This window comes from Neopelma chrysocephalum, unplaced genomic scaffold, assembly GCF_003984885.1.
Source record: "Neopelma chrysocephalum unplaced genomic scaffold, ASM398488v2 Primary Assembly neopelma1_25, whole genome shotgun sequence".
Taxonomy (NCBI): Eukaryota; Metazoa; Chordata; class Aves; order Passeriformes; family Pipridae; genus Neopelma; species Neopelma chrysocephalum.
Window position 1 is genome coordinate 42,520,804 of NW_020897694.1, and position 23,912 is coordinate 42,544,715.

Sequence of the window (23,912 nt, forward strand, 5' to 3'; positions counted from 1 at the left end):
TCTGTAATCAGTAATCAATACACAAGTTTAGGTATCAAGATCCACAGCTACTCACACTGTATCAGCAACTTAAAAAAAGGAAGACACATAAATTATGGCAGATAAATTATTGCAATACAGGAGGAGAAGGTTTTTGTATCTGAACTACCATGAAATCTAAAAGCTAAATACCTCAATTTCCTTGAAACTTATGGCTGACATACAGCAAAATGGGAATTTCAAATCAAGCAGCTTATTATTATACATGTGAATAAGAGAGCACTGATGGATCCTATTAACCAGCATATAAAAGACAAGATGCTGCAGACAGAATGTATTTCTGATCTGTGCTCTCATTCTTTCTTGGGAAAGTCAGGAATATACTGAATCCTACTGGCTGACCGTAGATATTTGTTACATTTACAGTAGTAAGTGGACATCATGAGGGGAAAAAAAAATAGCAGAAATTTTGCAGATATTTTTTGAAGAAGGAAGGGGAGAGGAGTTTAAATAAGAACAGGTCATTTTATTTTGGCTCTAGTGTTCACTGTTTTGTTGCACCTTGACAATTATACTTGGTGTTTCCTGTTTTGCTCTTAGTGCTGAGACATTCCTTTTCTGTGGCATTTGCTAGCTACCCTCAGCACATGTTGTCTTGGGTGCCCTTTCACTGGATAAATGCGTATTGCTTCAGAGTAGTTCAGTTTACTCACATGAAGTCACACCATGACCTCCTGTAGCATGACTGTTTACTTTGTCTGCTGAGAGCTGGAGGCAAACAGATGCATCTTATTTGCTGAAAGAAATGGAGCAGGCTGAAAACTGTCAAGACAGGATTCCCCCAGTCTATTAGTGCTGCTGCCTGTCTCACCCTCTTAGTTGTGCTGCTGGCTGCCACCACCATCAGAGGCAGTAATTATTCATTGATTTATTTCACCTCACCATGCTTACCCTTACAGCAGCAATTGTCTAGGACTTCCCCCCTGCAGTGATGCTCCTAGGATAGTAGCAATGAATTTGCAGTGTCACTTCCTGCACCCTATCTCTCTGAGCTGTGTAAGTGGAGCCATCAGATGATGTTACAAGCCACTCCAGAAGCCGCATTCTTCAGTGCAGCAGGCAAACACAAAATGCTCTGGGAAGCTGCATTCATGGAACCTCTGTGTGAACACTGGAAAGTAAAGAGAGGAGACATGGGCCATGACAAAACTCACTCTGCTGAAGGGAAAGAGCTCCTCCGAAGAACACTGTGTTAGTGTGACACCAACCAGCCACAGTTCAGAAGATGAGGATGGTAGTGAGAAGGAAGTTGCTGCAGGAACTCCTAGGTCTGGTTCAGACCTTAAGAGCCATCAGCTCAATTACTATTTCGTAAACACAGATTGGAAAGCATACACCTAGAACAGGAAGGTTTCTTCTTTCTTCTCTGACAGACTTGTGCTGGTGGGAAGATAGTGCTCTTATTTTACATTTATTTCAGTGACAATCATTACAACCTACAGATCTTTCCCTCCTTCCTAGAAGTAATGTTAGGGACATCCCTGGACCAGGTAAACTTTCAGAATTGGTGGGGGAGATAGATAACATAAGTGCCTTCTTTCCCTGTCTGGAGGACTCTGAATTGTTGAACTAGGTTTGTTTGCAACATGAGACTAAGAATACTGCTCTGAAGTGGAGAAAACACCCTTGTCAAACACTAGTAAAGGATGAAGAATATCTGGACAGGCTGCCCCCTCTCTTGCCTGATAGTATCTGAGCAAGAACTTGGAACACCATTTCAGTGTAGTGAGGTAGACTCCAGCTAGGGTACATATTTCAGGGACTGGGGATTTCATTCATCCCATCTTCTCTAGGAACTGGTCTCTGCAGGCCTTTCTGAGGTCCATAACTAACCACACAGGGCAGGTAGGAGGGCAGCACTGCTTGGGACAATTTCTTGCCTTAGAAAAAGCACTTCTTCCCATGTCCACCACCTTTTCAAGTCTAATATGAAAAAAAAAAAGTAGCTGATTTCACTCTGTAATAGTTTTATTTACTGTTAGCTTTGTTGATTGGCCGACCAAAGAGTCTACTTGTTGTGGTTTTGTGTTTAAAAAGCTGCTGGTGTGCTGGAAAAGGACGAGGCAATTTGCTGAGAAACACAGTTTCCCTTTTTTCAAACTGTTTTCTTCTAACTCATGTGGATGCAGCAGTTGTTCTTGAAGGCAGACATTAAAGTTTGTTTACGTTTCTGTGTGGTATCTCGGTAACAGAACAGCGATTACTGCTGGGCTTTAGTTGCTGTTGGAAGGAATTATGTGATGAGACACTGTCTTAACCTCCCTCCCCCTCAGACAAAATTGCAAATATTGTAAAAATAAACAAACAAAAATCTCCAAAGAAACAAACAGATACAGATTTGCTACTGCCAACATCACATCAGTTCTATTTACTTTTCCCACAGAATGCTTCTACAGAGATTTTTCAGGATCCCTCGCATACCAGCTCTGGCACTGACTGCAATGCAGAAGTCTTAGCATAGGTGACTGCATTGGGCAGAAGAATTATTTGAGTAGATCCTAAGAGACAATCCAAGGAATATTTTTGGTTCACCTGTACTGTAAACCTGCCCACCAAACAGGGACAGCTATTGTAGAAAACCTCTCAGATAACAATCCCATTTGCTTTCAGAGTGAGCTTCTAAAATAAAAATTGAATTTAGATATATCTTTAGCTTGTTTGTAAGTTCATTTTGAAGGGATAGAGTGATGGTTAATGACACCTTTGTTAACCTCAAAGCAAGAACATATGGCTATCATGGATGCAGTTTAATAAGCATCCATACTGTGCACAAATATAGCCAATTTGTGGCTAAAAACTGTCCCTAAATGCTACTAGTATGTCAGCATCATGCTGCAATCTGCCCTTAAGGAAAGAGCTAAGAGAAATAACGAAATTTAGAACTTCAAGTCTATTTTAATATGGTTTTGTTTTAAAAAATTCACCTCAAAGAGTAAGAAATTAGTTTTCATGTTTTTCATTTTAAAATAGAGTGAAAACTCAAGCTAAAAAAGCACTGAACTTGAAGGCTTCTGTATTTTCCCACTCACTTGTAGGGCCAGGAAGAAGACAGATGTCATAAACTCCTACACCTACTTCCAGTGCTCCACTTCCAAATGTTCTGCTACCGTCTCACAGCAGAGTGCAGCAGTGTGGAGAGAGTATGAGAGTCAGGGCACCCTCATGTTTATGACCAGGTCTTTTTCCCAGTCTCTTTCCAACTGTCTTCTCTCGCTTCTCCATCCAGCCCCATAAAATGCCAATGCTGGAACTAGAACACAATCCACTCATGCAGGCCTATAGAATTTCATAGTTTCATGGTGAGCTCCATGACTCCTACCAATAACTTTGGGTTATCACTTAGGGGCTGGAATTTGCATAGCCATTGTCTCGGATACCTGAGCCAGTGAGTTTAGAAGTAGTTTGGCTTGTTTGTAAGACAGCTTTTGTTGTTGTGCAGACATATCTTTAAATGACAACTTGACCAGTGTTGAAATGTCCACTCTTGAACTTATTTAGGTCCAAAAAAAAGTCAACACTTTAAGTTGTTGACATTTTCAGTATCAAACATTTTACTATGTTTGAGGCAGACAATTTCAATACTTTACGAACATTTGTGAAAGCCTGGACATAAAAGAATATTTATTTCTGCACACTATTTTAGAATGCTTGATTTTCATTTCAGGGCAAAACAAATATAAATGTCATAATCTTGACATTTTCTGTGACATGGAATTATTGTTCTATACAGAGGTTCTACGCAAAAAAAGATTTAATGCTGAGACGGACGTAAATAAGTTAAAAGCATCTGAAGTGACTTCTCACTCAAGTTGAGAATTCAACTAGAGACCTCCACTAAAATGCATGGCTATATTTCATTCTCCACTATGTTCCAAATGCCTGTAGTCCTGTAAAATGAAATGACATGACATTTACTGACAAATACCCATCTTCTTGTTTGGTATCAAGAATGTAAAGGTGCTACAATTCAATTTCCATCTCTCAGATATGGCTAATTTCTCACAATTGGTTTACGATTAGTGATGTAGCGGCTCCTAAACAAAGCCCTTTGTGGTTTTGCATCTTGAATCACAAATAAAAAATCCTGAAGACTTTTTACTATTTAGACAAGCTGACAACACTGTTAGTAATTAGACAGCTTCCTGAACCACTGTTGAATCTCGAACCATGGTATTGCATCAGATGTTGAAGAAAATACATTGTTGTGAAAATACTAATCCTGTAAATGTCTACCTGAATGATTAAAGTCATTATTAAAAGTGGGATATTATTAAAATCTATAGGTTTGAAATGCACTAAGCTGAACTAAGTATGGTGTGGTTATTGTGTTCAAATATCAGACAGGATGAAGGGGACACAAAGTAAATCCAACTCAATGGAAACGATATAAAACAGAGTCAGCAATTTAAAAGAAATGCCTGCAGTTCTCAGAAATGGACCATGTAAAAGGAACAGAGAAGTCAGTGCAATTATTTCTCCTCAGCTTTCCTCCTGTTCAGCAGTGACAAAGTATGAACATGAGAGAGCCTGCACTGGGTTAGACCAAGGAACTGCCTACTTCAGTATCCTTTTCCAAAAGCTGTAGATAGTTACAGTATAAGATCAATGGAAATCAAAAATGCAGTGATATTTCCTCTGCAATTCTGGGGCTTCACAGTCTCCTTCAACGTCTATTTCCGTGGATATAAGTTTTGGAAATTGTATGGAAGACTGCTAGGGATTTGATTTTATTTTCAATACAAGCACTTAAAATGCAAAATAATATAAAGTTTTATGACAATACCTATTTTTTTTGACCTAAAAATTAGACTTGTTTTGTTCTACTAATAATCTTCAGGTTATAATTGTTTATGGTAATCACATGCAAAGCCTTTTTCTCATGTCAGAACAGAAAAACAAAGCAAATTCCACATTACATGATTTTAGTCTGTAAGAGCAAACAGTGAAATCACCCAGGAAGAGAAATGCTGCAGTGAAAAAAAAAAAGTCATATTAGAAAACCAAAACACTCTTCAGCAGTTAAATATACTAGTTTTCAGATATTCTGAAATGGAAAATTATTCTTGGTACATTGTGTTTATCCTGAAACAACAGATCTTTTCTGTGATACGTTATCCAGATAATGGCAGACTTATAGCTGAGGAGAAGACTGCAGATTAAGGTGATATCTTTCAGGCTGTACAAAAGTTCATAAATATTCTGAAAACAGGAATGAAGTATACTTTCTCTAGACTCTTCTAACCTCTTTTTCTGCTGCAATAATGGAAACCACAATTATTTCCTGTGAAAAATCACCCAGCACGGGTTGGATGGCAACTATATTGCCAGCAGTTCTGTCTCCTCCTTTGTAATTTTCTGCATAGGGAATCTATGGTTAGCCAAGAATGGGCCTTTTTGTAATGACTCACATTAAACTCTGACTAGCACTGCTTTGGCTTCCTCCCACTTTTCTGTACCTACTGCAAAAGATTCAGATTGAGAGTTGCAAGTAGCAAATAGTGAATTTGCAAGTTTGCTGATGACACTAAACTGGGAGGAGCTTTTGACTCCCTCAATGGCAGGGAGGTCCTGCAGAGAGACCTTGATAAATCAGAGGACTGGGCAATCACCAACCATAGGAAGTTCAACAAGGCAAAGTGCCGGACTCTGCACCTGCGATGGGGCAACCCTGGTTGCGTGTAGACACTAAGGAACGAGAGGATGGAGAGCAGGGCCGCAGAAAGGGACCTGGCGGTTCTGATCAATGGCAAGTTGAATATAAGTCAGCAGTGCCCCGGCAGCCAGGAGGGCCAACCCTGTCCTGGGGGGTACCAGGCAAAGCATCACCATCCGGTCGAGGTAGGGGATTGTCTCGCTCTGCTCTGCACTGGTGCAGCCTCACCTTGAATATTGTGGTAGTTTTGGGCACCACGATATAAGAAAGATATTAAGCTGTTAGAGAGTGTCCAAAGGAGGGCAATGAAGATGGTGAATGGCCTAGAGGGGAAGCCTTATAAGGAGTAGCTGAGGTCACTTGGTCTGTTTAGCCTAGAGAAGAGGAGACTGAGGGAACACCTCATCACAGTCTACAGCATCCTCAAGAAGCAAAGCAGAAGGATTAAGTACTGATCTGTTCACTCTCATGACCAGTGACAGGACTCAAAGAAATGGCATTAAGCTGAATTAAGGAATGTTTAGATTAGATAGCAGAAAAAGGTTTTTTACCCAGAGGGTGGTTTAGCACTGGAACAGGCTCCCCATATAGCAGCAAGACTGTCTGACTTTAAGCATTTGGACAACACTTTCAGGCACATGGTGTGATTCTCGGGGTGTCCCGGCCAGGGGCAGGAGTTGTACCCAATAATCCTGATGGGTCCCTTCCAACTAAGCATATTTTATGATTCTATGAATCAGAAGTTGATGACTTTCCTGTGTTTAGATATCTGATCTGAAAATTAGTCACAGAAAGTCACCCTGACTCCCTGCTAATTAAGGCAATTATATAAACAGATATTAATCTCTTTCTGAGAAGTGTTGTGAAGCTTAGCTGATTTAAATCTTAACAATTTGAGAATTTTACTTGAAAGATGTAGTAGAAGTTCAATGCCTCATGCAATCATTCCTCCAGCATTCACAGGTAAAAGATAAAAGGTGAAAACACAGCTTTCTCTGTTCCTCATGGTTTGTAAATTATTAGCTTTTCCACAAAGAAAGTAAAACTATTTCATTATACAATATGAATGAGATGCATATATGATTATTATCTTTATTAAGTTGCTTAAGATGAAAAGCTGAGTGGCTTAGAGGGTAAGGGACTGGGATTTCATCTCAGAAAACCAAGTAGGGATTTAATGTGCAATCCACTGTCGAAACGTTAGCTACACAATACCTTGCTCTAATCTGCTGACAAAGGGAAATTATTTACTAACTATCAAAGGGATACCTGCCTTTGACAGGACAGTACTTCCCACACATGCGCACTAAATTTCGTTATTTTCCAAGTTCAAGCCAATCTCAATAAAGAGTATTTGGCAAGCTTTATTCCCAACTAGGTACATCTAAATACCTGTATCATTTGTCAGTTGTAACTATCCTCCTGTGACTTCCAATGCTTAAACTGGAGAATGTGGAATAAGACACTGATAGGTGAAGCTACCTGCCTTGGAAACACCTTACTTAGGAAGCAAATAAAGAAGGGATTCATACAGTTAATGGATGCCAATGATACTGGACAAACATTTGAACGGTATTGGCATTTTGTTAACAATCTAAAGTTTGCATGCCTTTGCTGTTGTTACCATAAAAGTTACCAAACGGTTTTGGAAAGGAATAGGCCACTGAAGACTGTATAGACTTGAATATACAGATCTACTTGTACTGAAACACTAATTCACAGAACTTGGTGATCTACATAAAGGAAAAGTCTTCCTAATTTTCCTCCTTACACACACAGATGTGGGGTTGCAAGCTTGCACATTTTCTTTTGCTCAGACACACAAGCTAAGTATCTGTGCCAATCTTTTCTCAACAAGCAGGAAGGAGAGAAAGCATTGTGTCTTTATCTCAATATCCTGATAAGAAATTCACCCAGGTTAAGGTAAAATCATAGTTCCTTTCTCCATTCTCTTTAGAATCCAGATGAATACTCACTGTCAATCTGAGCATGGATGACTGGTTAGGATTTATTCTATCTTTTGCTCTCAAGCGGAAATGATTCTCCTTTGTATGGAATAATTGAATATCAATTGTACCAATCAAGAGAAATAACATTATGACCTAGCAAAATCCAAGTATCATTCATCCATGCTGAGAAACACAAATATTTAATATGAAATGCTTAAACATGTAATTGTCTTTTCCTTATATAAGGATTGTCTTATACATTTGATAGTTAAAAAATATTTTTATACCCTGCTAAGGATTGTGGTTTTGTTTGAGGTCTAGTTTCAAATCTCAGGTCCAGTCTAAAAATATTTGAGTAGGGGCTCTGCACATGACCATTCAGTTTCAATCTGTCTTGCTAACTTAATTTTCTAATTCTAGACATTACAGAGAATAGAAGAAATTTGTGTGTGTGTATTATCGCTTATCTGGATTCAAGTCTCATTTTTTAAGGAGTAAAAACAAACCCCTGTCTAACAATACGGCTGCAGTTTCAATGACAACTCTTTTCAACCTTGGAGAAATCACTTTATTCTGTAACGGTTCTCACGGTTATTTGAACTATAAGCTCTGCAGAGCAGAAAACTTCACTTATTACACGAGGTATTTTGCATGAAATTGCATACTATATGATCCTGATCAGTGCTTGAACCAGTAGACAATACTGTTGCATAAAAAAAGTGGCCGGGCTAACCCACCAGGTAATGAAAGTTGTAGCCATTTGATTTTTTTTGTTGTTGCCTTTGTGAAAGAAGAGTGCTCTCAGTTCAGTTCACAATAATTCTTCAGCCCATCAGAAAACCACAAATGTGTTCTACTGTAATTCTGGATGAGCTTTTCTCACAAAGGGGTCAGAAGCCAAAAGGACATCAGTGTTCTCAGGCCCTGAAATTACTTCTCCAGGCAAGAGGAAGGCATGTTGGGGGATCTCTTTGTTTTGCATGTATATTGGCTGGAGGCTTTTATCTCCAAGGCTGATGATCCTACACTGAAACTTCCTGATTCCCATAGGTTACTCTCCATGACTTCAAAATGGCCCACAGTTTTACTTTCTGGTTTTAGTTAAGATTGTTGGTAGGTAATAACTAATGGAAAAAAATGAAACTGCACATTATAGAGTGCTGCTCTAGGCCATGCCTTCAATTTTAATGAATTTCTATTAATTTTTTTTTACTGTATCATCTCCTATAAATAAAATACTACAAATGACAGAAAGAAAAGGAGGAGTCCTCCAGGAACGTAATATGCATTGGGCAATAGGTGATAAAAAAATCCGAAAGTAACACGTGACATCTTCTAATTTTACATAACACGTAAAGAGTCAACTCGGATGACTGCCATCTTATTACTTTGGATGAAAGGTTAAATAATATTTTTCCAGCTGTTGCCATAGAAAATAGATAAAGACATAAAAAATGGCAAATTGTAAAAACACACACACCTGTATTTTAGTTACTTTCAATCCATACACTTATCATTGAACTATTCATATGTAACTGCACTTAGTATACAGTAGCTTCCTAGCTCATAAAATATTGATTCAGGGTTTTTATTGTGTATCTTTCTTGAACTTTGATCTTTCATACTTAGTGCTGCCTTGATGAAATATTCAGAAGTACATTTTCCCTCTGAAAGGTAAATTTAGAGGGTTTTTATGGTAGCCCCTGTTAATGCACTAGTTTCAACTCACATGAGACCCAAGCTGAACTCTATCTTGGTCACATTTAGTTGATAATTGCATTTTCAAAAATCTTCCATCCCATAGCAACTTTTTTTTTTAAGGTAAATTTACTTGTGTGGAGTAGGTTTACCACAATTCCTCACCAAATACATTAAAAGAGCCTTGAGAACATACATCCAAAGAACTGACTTTAATAGTTACTTCCCAGCAGACAAAAATATACAACCTATATAATAAAACAAACTCCCAACTTACAAAAACAAAACAAGACCAACCACAAAACCAATGAAAAACCCTCGTAAAGCTTTCTACATATATATATATAGGCAGTGAATGTCATTAAGTAATTTTGCCAAAGCAAGCAAAACTACAAAAATAACTCCTTTACTAATTTCATCAATTTGCATACTTAAAATAACAAACAAAACATTCTCTTGAGGTCGAGAATTGATGAAGTCTCAGTTCATAGCTCATTCAACATACAGGATTGAATCCAGCATTCAGGAACAAGCAAGGTCCAGCTAAAGATTTTGCAAAATCTGGAGTATTCACAAGGGTTCCATCCACCATGGTTTCTCTGATAGCTCCACCTAGTCATTAACTTTCATGAAACCTATAAAAACTCAATTAATTTTGAGACCTTTATCTCCGTGTTGTGTTCGGTTGAAAGTAGTTTTGGCTGAAGGCTGTCAAGGTTCTTAGGGACAGAGAGGTAGGGTGTCACACAGACATATATATATGTGTAGAGCAAGAACAATCACCTGCTTCTGTTTTATTATAGCTGCATAAATCCGGATATGAGACTAAAATCACTGGAACAGTACATATTTAAGAAAATAGGCAATGAATAATATGAGAATCCATCCTGTTCTCTACTGTTTTGTTTTGTATTTCTAAAGTAGGACTTGGGTTTCCCCCCCAGAAGGTGGCATATCAAGAGCCCAGTGGAGGTATATCTACACTGATGCATGCAGCATGGGCAAATGGAACACATTGTGCAGCTGGAAAACTATGATATAGTTGAAATCATGGAAATGTGGTGAGATGACTCAACAACTGCAGTGCTACAATGGATGGCTATAAACTCTTCAGAAGAGGAGACAGGCAAGGAAGGAGAGGTGGTGGGGTAGCCCTGTATGTCACAGAGTGTTTTGACAGTCTAAAGCTTGATGATTGTGGTTAAAGGCTTGAGTGTTTACGCATAAAGAATCATAGAGGAGGGCAGCAAGGCAGATATCATGGTGGGAGTCTGTTATAGACCGCTCTACCAGGAAGAAGGGGCAGATAAAATATTCTAAAAGCAGGTGGGAGAAGACTCACTAGCCCTTCTTCTAATGCAGGACTTTAATTTACCAGATGTCTGCTGGAAAGACAGTGCAGCAGAGAGAAAAGAGTCTAGCAGGGTGCTGGAGTGTGTGGTAGAGAACTTCCTGACTGGTGAGTCAGGAGAACTGGTGAGTGACCTAACTAGGAAAGGTGCCCTGCTGGACCTGCTGTTTGTGAATAGAAAAGGACTAGTGGATGATGTGATGGCTGGAGGCCATTTTGGGCACAGGGATCACAAAATGTAAGTTTTTGATTGTCAGAGAAGTCAGGACAGAGGTCAGCAGAACTGCTACCCTGGAGTTTTGGAGGGCAGACTTTGGCCTCTTCAGGAGACTACTTGATGAGCTCCTTGTGAGGCAGTCCTGAAGGAGTCCAGGAAGGCTGGATATGTTTTAAGAAAGAAATCTTAAAGGTGCAGGAGCAGGCCACCCCCGTGTGCCAAAAGGGTGTCCTCCGGTAAGATGATGACAAGTTGGATGGGAGTGTTATAGGACAAGAAGGCTCTGCAGAGGGATATGGATAGGCTGGATCAATGGATTGAGGCCAACAGTACGAAGTTCAAAAAGGACAAGTGCTGGGTCCTGTCCTTGGATCACAACAGCCCCATGCAGTGCTACAGGCTGAGGGCAGAGTGGCTGGAAAGCTGCCCAGTGGAAAAGGACCTGGGGATGCTGATTGAACATGATCCAGCAGTGTGCTCAGGTGGCCAAAGAGGCCAGTGGCATCCTGGCTTGTATCAGAAACACAGGCCAGCAGGACCAGGGCAGTGATTTTGCCCCCATACTTGGCACCGGAGAGGCCACACCTCAAATCCTGTGCTCACTTTTGGGCCTCTCACTACAAGAAAGACATTGATGCGCTGTAGTATGTTCCAGAGAAAGGCAATGGAGCTGGTGAAGGATCTGGAGCACAAGTCTTAGGAGGAGTGGCTGAGGGAGCTGGGGTTGCTTAGCCTGGCGAAAAAAAAGGCTCACCACTCTCTACAACTACCTGAAAGGAGGTTGTAGTGAGGTGGAGGCTAGTTTCTTCTTCCAAGTAACAAGGGATAGGACAAGAGGAAATGGCCTCAAGTTGTGCCAGAGGAGGTTTAAATTGGATATTAGGGAAAATGTCCTCACAGAAAGGGTTGCCAATTATTGTAACAGCCTACCCAGGAAAGTGATGGAGTCACCATCTCTGAAATATTTAAAACATGCATAGATGTGGCACTTAGGGACATGGTTTAGTGGTAGATGTGGCAGTGTTGGCTTCATAGTTGGACTCCATGATCCTAAAGTTCTTTTCAAACCTAATCAATTCTATGATTCTATATTGCCTATTTTGAATATGCTGCACACAGCTCTTGATTAAGACAAGCTGTTTGGACAGAAGTTTAGAAGCAGAGAAAACAGTCTAGAGGTTTTCTCACTCTGAATTTTGTGTTTGGGAGACGCTACAATGAGGAGAAATTTCTATATAAAACGTACTGAATATTTTCAATACAAGAGTTGGTTATTTTTTTTTAATCAGAAAAGTAATGTGAAGACTGAAGTCAGTGTTGTAATTGAGATGCAGAACTGCTATTTACTTTTAACTTTTTAAATTTTCTTCACTGTATGGCTCTCTGACTAAGCTTTATTTAGGAGAATAATGAAGGCTGTATCAACAAATTCAGAACTTCATGGAACTGAAATAATGAAACCTTAAAAAAAAAGACTTCGAATAAAGTACATTTACCAAACATCTAGCCATATATTTCATTCAAAATATTTTTACAGATTGATAACAGAAATTCATTTTCGCACGCAACATCTGTGTTTATTTTATTGAAACAGCTAAAATGTTAAAAAACATATAAATTTGTGTCATACAAACATTTTGGTAAAAGAAAAGTTAATATCTCAGACAAAACCTTAAAACCTATAATTTTTATATGAAATGTTTTTGTATATGTTTCTTATGACTACAACAGGCCTTTCTTTAAAAAAAACCACAAACTGAACAAGGTTTCATTTTGTATTTTTGCCCAGTCTATCAGCTTGCAATGTAAGAAAGTTTTGATGCAAAAGACATACACAATACAAAAGCACAGAGAACTGTCTTACCTTCTGGCTCCCTGATCTTACGTCCTGCTGCAGATTTTCGTAGCACGCTCCGTCCTGAGTTGAACAAGCTAGTTAACTCATCAAGGGGACTGGTCAATGACCTTGAGTTTGTAGGGCTGTATGGAAACGAAGATGATGAATTTGAGTTCAATTTCCTGTGATCTGCTCTTGCCACCTTCGGGGAGTAAGGCAGTTTGGAGAATGGAGAAGATGAGCATCCAAGCTGAGCAGGATTGGGTCTCTGAGGTACTTTTGACACATCTGAGTTTGTACCTGCTTTCCCTGTATTAATCAGAAAACTAGAGCAAGTCTCTGGAGGAGATGCAAAATGTGTGGAAGCCCGGTAGGAAATAGGAGGCGGTACAGGAGGAGGGGGTGGTGGGAGAGGAGGAGGTGGTGTGGAAGGTGGAGTCACTCTGCTGGAAACATTGAACACCACCAAGCCTGGAGATGCTGGTCTTTCATTCTCCCCTTTTTGGCCTTTGGAGTATTGAGGTGATAATGGACTTGAGCCTTCTGACTGCACAGGGTATTTTAGGTTGGTTTCCAAGACAGGAAGCTTTTTGACCTCTAGTGGTGTTAAAGGTGATTCATCAGAAGCAGGTGAACATGTGACAGGGGTTGGAGGGAATACAAGAAGTGGTGGTCTATGGGGGAGCAAGTTAGGGAAAGGGGCTGGAATGTCACAGGAGTCTTTATAGATCAAAGCTGCTTGACTGTTTCCATCCAATGTTCCATCTTCAACATGAACATTTTTTTTGCTTTCAAACAACAGAGGAGGAGATCCAGTCACTATTGGAATTATTCCATTACCATTGCTTCCTTCTTCTGGTAGAAAATACTTCATTTCTTCATATACAGACTCTCCTTGTTCTGGACTTTCTCCTTCAGCAGAACTGCTTTTGATTGCATTCCCTACCATTTCAATATAGACAGGCTCATTTTCTTCCTCTTCTTGCGACATACAGAGATTCAACACACCGCGTTGTGGCCCATCAGCAGAAGCTGCTCTCTGTACTGAGTCATATCCACCTGGTTTAACTACTGTGCTTGCTTTTTTTACATCCCCAGGCTTTTGGCCAGGTATTTCTTCATAAGACCCACTAAGTTTTGTATTGGGACTTCGTTTTGGTTTTCTGGGAGGTATTTTTTTCATGGTACTATAGTCATCACTGTGTGGCCTTGGACGGGTCAGTACTAGGAAAGTGAAAAAGGTCTGTGTTATTAACAGATCAAAGTCAGTTTTTTCTTACACAAGTCTAGTACCTTAAGCCCTCAAATGCTGGCCATTTAGTTTTACAATGAGCTGCAGTCAAAAACACAGGGGTGCAGGCAAAAGTATAAATATTTCTATGAACAAAATGCAGAACTTTCAGCTTCCAAACTACAGGCCTTTGCTACCTAGGCCTATAATCAGCCTTGGTAGTCTCTACTGCCACTAAAAGATGAGAACTCACATCTGAGGAGGTATATTTTGAATCCAAATGTGCATTACAGGATCTGTAACACGTGGGAATACGTGCTTGTTTCTCCTTGTGCTCTAAGAGAGAGGAGCATGCTTTTAACTAGGACTTTCAGCATGGTGCTACATTGACACGTGATTGCCAGTAACTGAAGTATCCTCCTTTTATGCAATATCTATAAAACTCTAATTATAGGCAGATATTATGCCCGCCTCTTCTTTCAAACTGCAAGTGTGGAAATAATTTATAACGTTAGGGAATCCCATAGCCTAAGGGCAAATACCCAACTGAGTATACAGTTAACCAAACTAGATGTCTTTTCATAGCCACTAGGCATGTCTGGAGTGGAGACACTAGATACCTAGATGATTGGTCTTTTAAGATTAAAATTAGATGGTGTAAATCAGAGCTGGTTTTGGACAAAGAATCAGGAAACTGACATAATTCTTTCAAAATGAGTATATGGTAGGGAAACTTGCCCTATTGTTTCATACATAGAAGAAGAACTCTTAAGTTGTTTTGTGAGTATATACAAGCTTAGTTTTAAGACCACCACATATAAATTGCCATTCTTTCAAAAAACCTCTGCTAGGACTCTTTGGTTAAATCTCTTGCAGAGTTGGGCATAGGAAGATGAAGTCACTACAGACCTTCTTAAACCATACTGGTTTAAAACTATATGGGACATAGTTCATCTCTCCTTACGCAGAGCGTGAATGAGCAAGGGAAAGTTTAAGAACAATGGACTTGCATCTAATGCACTGGGCATCAGAACAGTAATAATTTTGCAAGAGGGAGCTGCAAATGTTTTCATCCATTGTATGCAGGACTAGGGAATGGTTATATAGGGCTTTAAACCCAGCCTGGAGGATCTTTTCCGATAAGCTTAGAAGATCTTCTACAGAAAGCATGACAAGTCAGGCTTATCAAGGAAAGCAGAATGCATTCCTTCCCTTCATCTTCTACTCATTCACTTCAAGGGTGAAGAAGAATAGAACAACTAAGCTAAAAACTATGCTATGTGCACCATAATGCACTGAGACACTTGAGGACTTTTGCAGTACTGTCCTTCTAAACAGAATAAAAATTATTGTAAGCAAATTATGGCAAAAAAACCAAAAAGGCATAAACCCCCCCGAATGCATAAGTTACTAATATGAACATATGAAAAAGGTAGCAGAAAGTTTAATGTTTAAGTAGGTGAAATTCAAGATTCGAGCATTCTATTTTAGTGATGCAAGATATTCTAACAGTTTAAAAGGCGAAATAAAATGGTCAGTGGGGTAGAATAGCTCAAGTTAACAGATCATTTGTTTCTAGAGGGAGTTCTACAAATAGGTTTTGGTTGTTGACAAACTAGGCAATTAAAACACATGAGTATTATTTGCTGATTTGGGAACAAATGACAAATTGGCTAATTCTATTTACCGCCACCAAAATATTTCAAGGAAGCAGGACCTTTCAAAGGCCCTTTAGTGTGTTTAAAAGGATCAAAGTGAAAAGAATAAATCAATAACCCAGAGTAACATTTGTGACTGTCTCTGCCTTTATGCCTAACCTTCATTAGCCGTTTCCTTAGAAGCTGCCGACAAGCAAGCACTAACAGCCTCATAGGAGGCACTCAGTCGTGTGTTGGGGTCCCTCTTTGGTTTGGGAGGAGGCTGTTTCCTTGGTGATGGCAGGCTATTGCTATCGTCCATGCTGAAAACAGAGTGCAGGGAGGGGGATCTGATGGATGACCCAGCCGCAGAATGTACCAAGCTGTCCACTGCCATGGGGACAGGGACGGAGCTGGAATGAAAGTGCTTAGGCGTTCGACAGCCGGCAAAGCTGTCCTCAGAGACCTTCCCACCCTTGTCTTCAGCTCTGAAAACACAGAAAAAAGGCCCAGATGCATTATTCAAGCAATAACAATGAACCTGTTCATGCAAACGTAACAACAGCTTTTTGGTAAACAATCTCAACTCCCCTGCTGTGTCGAGGGGATGTGTGTAGTAATCTTCTGACAAACAAATCCAGATCAAGCTGCTAGCTTTCTTCCATTTCCTGTTTCATGATAAATCAGGGCACAGGCCCTTTTTCACACAAATGCAGCCGTGCTTAAGCAGTTTCATATTGTTGATCAGACATTCGCTGAATGAATTGTTCACACTTTGATTGCTACACACAATCAAAAGCTGGGTTTTCAATCTGAATGATAATTTCGGGGAAACCCATTTTAATAGAAAGTTACTGAGGCAGCAAATGCTGAGTCTTTATCATTATTTTCTAAAAAGATAACTATAAATTCCATTTAGATAATGCAAATCTTTAAAATATTAGATGACCTTTTTAACCAGCTATGTTGGCTGCTTGAACAATTCCACCCAGATATCTATATATATTCCAGTTTAAACTTAATTATTCATTATCACCTTTAGTAATTATTGTTATTATTATGACATTATGCTTAGTTGTTTCAATTGCAATTTGGGAATTTTACTTTCTCTATTTTTTTCTTTTTTTTTTAATACATACTGAGAATAACGTTCCAGCTGCTTCCAACAAATTGATTTTTAACAAAAATTCTTTTAACATTTTACTCCTCCAAGAATCAAAACATTGAAACCTTTTCCACTTAGAGTAGTAATGTATTAGATGGAAGATGTCTATACTGTAATTTTACAAACAAATCCCCAAGTATTTGTTTTTTTAAATTGTACTTCTGCATGGCAAATCACCAGCAGAGCTGAAATTCATACACAGGATATAGCCAGCTGCCCATGTAGTAAATGAAATAGCACAAGATGAAAGCATGGTGCTCAGTGGATAATTTGTTTTCACTGTAATGTTTAATTACAGTCTTTCCTACAAAGGCATTTCCTCCAATATGTAATCACTGGGATATTTGAAGCTAATTAAGCAGATGCACTGCCATTTTCACTTTTATTAAAGTCACTGACAAAAGCAATGAAAGCAAAGGGAGTTGTTCTGGTTAAAAATTAAGTTCCTATGGAAAAATAAACATTTATATATCCAGCAAGTTATAGACACACTCTTGCTATTGACACATACCGATTAACTGCAAATGCTAATGCTACCCATCCAGCTGTCTGAGAGAAAAGAGATCAGGGACTCAATTCCTAGAGAAAGGGTTTCCAGCATTTACTGGACTCGTAAAACAGGTACTCCTGATGGGAGTTAAACAAAAAACATTTGCCCATTTTTAGATAAAAGGATCCTCCTCACAATCAATCTCCTTAGTTCAATGTGTAATCAGAATTTCTTAGTATGGACTTTATGGTATTTTAACACTTTCTTAGCTGTTTTTCATTATCTCAGCAATTTCTCAAGGTTGGAATTTTAAGTTGGAGGAATTTTTCTTTTGCTTGTTTGGTTTGATGAAAGTTAAACTATAATCTATTTATCATAGAATTAGAAAATATTTCTTTAAAAAAAATCCAGAGACTTTAACAAGTTCCTCTAAAGCTCAGTGTCCCCTGAATAGGATATAGCTGTTTCCTTAAGTTTCTAGACTTAAGGAAATACAGAAAAAAAATATGACCTAACGTTTAATTGGGTTGCGTATATTATCCTCTTGCTATTCCTCAGTCATTTCTATGGTCTTCTAAGCAGAGCAAGAAATTCCAAAAACTGAAGAGACACGTTAAGTCTTCACAGCAGGTGTTTCTCATCTTACCTTTTGTGGCCTTCTTCTGGCCTATTTCTAGCCTCTAACTTTTCCCTGTGGTAAGCAGCATTCATTTCATTGCGGAGACGGTCATTTTCCCGGGCAATGTCAGCAGCATTTTGAATAACCAAGGCGTCGTATGTTTTCAATCCCATATCCTCAGCGTTCTGCAAGAAGCTTTTGATTGAGGTGACCTCTTGCTGTTTGATGCTCATCTTCTGTAGCAAGCGCTGGCGAGCTAGAAATCCTCTGACAACTACCATAGCAAAAGGAGAAAATATGGACCAATGAAAGACAATTAATTGGTGAATAACTTAATATTACTGTATGTTCTACTGTAAATATGAGCAAGTCAATGTCTTATACAAAGACTGAAAGAAATATGACAGCATATAAATAACATAGTAAAATGGAACTCTTTCTCTTTTCTGCTGCCAGTGCTTAAAACAAAGTAGTGACAGTAAATTCATAAATTTGAGCTATCACAACTCAAAATGTTTACTTTCAGTGAATGTTATTTTTTATTACGTTACAGCTGAAACTTAGATGTATTTTACAGATTGTGAAAGCATACATTTATATTGCAAAGGTTTGTTTCAAAATAAAAGCTTGGATAAATGAATTGCATTGAATGCAGTAGCAATTAAATGATAGTTTGCTTTTGGTAGCTTTGAAAAAATGTTTTAAATATTTCAGTGTACTTAAAATCCCATCAAAACCAACAAGAGATTTTTTCGTTTGACTTAAAGACCTTTCATTGTTCATTTCCTTTCAGCAAAAACAATTACATTAATTTAATGCAAATTTCTCAAATGTATCTGTCACATCATGTCTGCATTTTTCAGTTTAAAATTTTCATCTGCATTGCATCAGCTTCATGTATCTATTAGACCTGTTCTTCACACTCTTTGTCAGCCTTATGCTGGGAAACAATTTTTGTGGATCCCCTACAATATCCTTCTGTACAACTTTCCTAAGTATGCACCCTCCTTACAACAAATCCTACCCAACCCAATCCTAGTCCCCTGGATTTTCAGAAATACACAGCTGATCAGAAAGGTACAGGGACCTCTGTGGCCATGATGAATTCAGTGCCATTTTAATCACTGCACCTGCAACAGGTGATACCAATATTCTCAGAGTGTATTTTTTGGCTTAGAAGGAAGACACAAGCTAAGTGAAGGTACTGTATTTGTGTGGGTGGGTTTTTTTTAAGTTCCACAAGATCGCGTTTCTTTCCAGATCTAGAACCACTGCTGTGTACCTCACAAGGAAGAATCTGTTTTGGAATTATTTGCCTTTTGCCTTAAATACTGTTGGTTTTCAGTACATTAACTTACATGTATCAAAACCAGGTCAAATGTCATCATTGCTTATTACGGTTCCTCTAAATCTGTTTAACTGAAAGTTTTTCATAAGTGAAGTTAGCAGGCAATAGCTTGCTTATAATGTTTGTTTGAATTTGGGGAAAAATACTGAAAATGTTAATATTAAGATTGCAAGATAAAAGATTTGTTAAAATTCATTAGGCCTTTTAAACAATGTAATTAAATTGAGATTTGGGAACCCTGAAGAACATTAAATAACAAAGAGTCAAGCTGAAATAATCTAAAGGAAAATGTCAACAGAGAAAGATACATTTAGTCTTCTACGAATATAAGATGTTATTGAATAAAATAAACAGCTAAAGCATAGGGTAATAATGTAAGGTATTTTCTATCACCTTCTACGTCCTTGTTTAGATACTAAAAATAAGATTTTTTTAGAGATGCTCAGTGTATCTCTCAGCTGATGAGATAAAAGAAAGGTTAACGTTAACATACTAATACTGGTTCTATACAAAGTTCACTGGGTTTGAAAGTATTCAAGTTTAGGTACTTTGAAATAATTTATAATAAGAAGCTTTGAAGGTTTACACTTTTATAATCACAACCACCCATGCCATTTTCAATTCCTTTACTCATGTTCCATAAAATCTGACTTCTTTAAACCCTGAAACAGTAATGCACTTACCCAATTTAGTTGAAAAGGAAATTAATAGAACAGTTATTTGTTGAGAATTTTATGAGAGTATTCACACTGGATATACATGTGAGTCTGAATCCAAATGTTGCTGTTGTGAAAGAATGAATATATGCATAGAATATTATCAGAGTTCACTACTCACAAACACAAAAATTTCAAAAGAGCTTAATAATAAAAAAATTTCTTTTTCCTAAATTATTCTATTTAAACCTATCTGCTGCAGAGTAGACAGGGTATTTGAAGAAAGTCTCTATTTTGAAGTAACAAGGCTCTGTGTGTACGTGTTTTCTTTTACCACCAAGGTTGGTTGGGATAAAGAAACACAGAGATCAGTCCTCTGGTAGAATGGTCAGCAGGCATAAATGAGTAGTTTAGAACAGCCTGCTAAAATGGCCTAGTAAAATGAGATCCAGTAGAGCTAGTTCTAATATTTAGACACTGTATAGCTACTCTGAATTATGCACTTTCATCAAAATCAAGACGTTTTGAAAAAACATTCAACAAAGCTTCGTCAGGAAGGGTTTGCACAGACATCCCACTTTTGCACACATTTCCAGATTTTTCATTAACAGATGGACATTTCTCCACATTTCCTTCCCTATGAGAACATTTGAAAGATTTTTGTCATCAGTTCAATAGGAAAAACCCCACAATTTTATAACCTAAACAACTGCTGTGAAATGAAATTGTCATCTCCTAGACCTTTACTGCTCAGTTTCATCTACTACTATATGGGTGCTCGGTACTATGATTGTCTTCTGAACTTGCTCCTCATTTATGTAGATCTAAATGAATTCTCACTTATGCAAATTAAAATAATTGAGGTTAGCACCCACGGGGCAGAAAAATATCTACTTCTTTAGAGTTCATCTAAGGATAAGGATTAGAATAATCAAAATTCAAGTAGACCATGAATCTGGGTTACGAGAGAAATGAATTAACTATTGTGTATACAATGTATTAAAATTAATTCCTCATTTACATGAATTCTGATGGAAGAACTTCAGCATGACTGACTTTCCTACAGGTGCAATTTTCACAGTGATTCAGGTCAAAATGTACCATATGTAGTCCTTATAACTGTGAAAAAAATATGAAAAAGTCTCTAAACTCACAGATCCATTTTTAAATAAAAAGTGTTTCTACACATACTTTCACTTTAGTTTGACCTCTTGCTTTGCCTGTGTAAGATAAATTTCACAAAAAAGACTTATCTGGTTTGTTTTGGTTTGTTTTTTCCCCCCAAATTTAGGGGAAGGGATTGCGAGTTAGATTGAATTAAAAAGAGTTGGAACCTGTTTGCAAAGGGCAGCTTATTTCATGAGCTAATGCCATTCCTTACTCATCCAAGTTCCTGATTTTCTCAGGTTTCCCAGATCATAAAAAGCATGCAGATGAGCCATAGCTTTGAAAAAAAGCTTTGAACACATAATTTTGGTGAAAATGACTTTTCAAGTTACCCTAACTGGGGAGGGCTAGAAGCAAAACCAAGAAAAATATTTTGTAAGGAGCCAAAAAGACCTATTATCTTCATTCTTCAGGCAGGGTTTGGCAGTCTGTTCTCTTATCTCTGCAAAACATCAACATATCCGAGGATGTTTTAAATTTTGGTGTAGGGTTATATTGAAGCACTCTGCTTGCAAATTTGACACTGAAAGGTAAATATTTCCTTTCTTTGATAAGTCAGCATGAGAAGGGGAAGAGGACAAACCATTATTGCTTTTCAAAACACACAGATACAACAGGGTAATTTGCATTAAAAAATCAGGCCCAAGTTATAAACTCAGCTGAACTGTGGCCTCTGTTGCCTGTCATTCTTCAGATTTGTTCCTGAACTATTTTTATTTCACTTCCTTCAGGTTTTCTCTTTGTTTTCTTTTTTTCACTACATGCTCACAGTGAAGAACAGAGAGTTAAAATGAAAGGAGTTTATATTTCTTAAGTCTGCAATATTATATAACTGACAACCCCCCCCCACAAGAAAAGACTTTGTCTTTTAAATTTCCTTTAAATAGGTGAAAATGAGAACTGTTGCACACATCAACCAATTAGATAAATAACGAATTGTGTGAAGAAAGCTTCTTCAAACAAAGCAATATTCACATTTTCAGCAGTTATTTGAGATTTTGATAGGAAATGGAACATAAGTAAGTGGAAATCAGGAGGCAGTCGATAGTACCTCCTTTTAAAAATGTGCCAAAAAATGGCAGTGTGATCTTAGTAAAAATGCAGGCATAAAAGGGACAAAATACCTAAACATAAAAAAACTTAGCAGTCAAATATGAAAGCTGCAAGAAAAGGGGAAAAATAAAGACAATTAAACATACTAAATTATTAGCTTTGTATTTACTATCAATATATTTGAAAATATTGCAATTTCCTGTCATGGTTACAATATTTGATTTGCAATGAGAAGTTAAAGGTGATATTAATGCCTTGAAAAATCACTGAGCATACTTTAAACAGAAAATATTCAAGAACCTCTAAGTTTAAATTACAGTCAACAGTTTGTCATAAAACTACGTTTGACAGATAGAAAGTGTAAGCATCACCAATGTTAATATCATCTCAAAAAATCTGTATAAGTAGATAGCTGGAAATATGTCTGTAGGGAAATGTATAAAATACAGCAGCTATTCAAGGGGGAGAAAATCTTTTTGTTACACAACATTCTGCTCAGTGTACAAAGTGACACCTCAGAAATACTTGTTCTGTAATTGTTACCTTTTTGGCAGGTTATAATTTTCTTCTGAAGCTGAAGGCACAAATCGTTGAGATGGTCAGCTTGCCAGTACTTAAGAAACACTTTTCGGACTCCTATCTAGAATAGAAACAGTAGGGAAATCTTTATCATCAATAAAAAAGGCAGCATTGCTTGGTTGAATAAAAGAAAGGATGTGTTTGGAAAGGATGGGCAAGCTGTCAGTTCCAAAAGCATCCAGAAAAAATACTACAATCTTTAAGTTAAATATAGGTTGGGGGAAAATAAAGCATTCTGAATCTAATTATGCTAATGTGTTAGAGAACATAATAGAAAATAAAGTTTAGCCTTTATAAAGCAGAGGGGTGTGTGAATGGAGAAAGGTGACAAGACATAAACTCACATGGAGCAGGAAATGGTAACAGACAGCTGCCATTTGGGGAACAGGAAGAATTTAACTGAAGTTAAAGGATAGGAGAAACTCACTGTCATTAGTGACAATGTTTCCTAATGTCCAGTAAAATTACTAATCCTAGTTCCCAGCCTTGCCTGCTGAAGTTGTGCTGTGGGTCTCCTTTTAGGATCAAGGCTAAGCAGTCAGAAGGATTCATTTGTGAAATATAATCTCCTAAGTATTGACTGAGTGTATGATCGTATTCTGGGGTTGTGTAGTAGCTTGGTTTAATTCACCTAGTTCTTGAAAGAACAATCATTAGATGTGAAAGAACAATCATTAGATGCTCTTGCCCTGTGACAGACAAGTTTAGCTAGTTAGATCAAGAGAAAACACTTTTGATAACTTCTGAACACACTGAAACAATAAAATTCTTTTCCGTATCATCTTCAAAAGCATTCCTTCCTAATAGTCTTAAAAAAATCCAAACCACCTACAACCTAGAAAATCTAAAACCAGTAAGTAACTGGAAAAAAAAAAGATAAACAATAAAACCATTTTCTTCTCAGAAATTCTGTAGGAGAAACTTTCCTCCAAATCTTAGAAATAAAAGGACCAATAACAGAGAACTATGCTACCCAGTGAAGATTCTAGCTTCTGCCTAACTATTACTTTTGTATGGCTAATAGGCATACTGATTAATTAACATGAATCTGGTTGAAATTGCAGAAATTCATTCCAACTTTGCTTGTTTTTACCTCACAAGCTCACTGAACGATCCTGTTTTGTTTTTTAGTTTAGATCTGGGAGACAGGTACCAGTAGACTTATTTGCACAGCCTTTCAACTAATTGTTTTTAATCTAAACACTGTCACATGTATATCCTGA

At 37.8% G+C, this 23,912-nt stretch overlaps 1 protein-coding gene across 5 annotated transcripts in view; it reads right to left on the reverse strand.

Annotated features, from left to right (window-relative positions):
• MYO16 (myosin XVI) overlaps nt 1-23,912 on the reverse strand; it is a 360,734-nt gene that overhangs the window by 35,104 nt on the left and 301,718 nt on the right. For all 5 annotated transcript variants that reach the window (XM_027675110.1, XM_027675112.1, XM_027675113.1 and 2 more), the window contains exons 29-32: nt 22,654-22,750; nt 17,914-18,160; nt 15,793-16,100; nt 12,772-13,968 (exon numbers count right to left, since the gene is read on the reverse strand). In XM_027675110.1, coding sequence (XP_027530911.1) covers nt 12,772-13,968; nt 15,793-16,100; nt 17,914-18,160; nt 22,654-22,750 — 1,849 coding nt within the window. The remainder of the gene's footprint in view (nt 1-12,771; nt 13,969-15,792; nt 16,101-17,913; nt 18,161-22,653; nt 22,751-23,912) is intronic.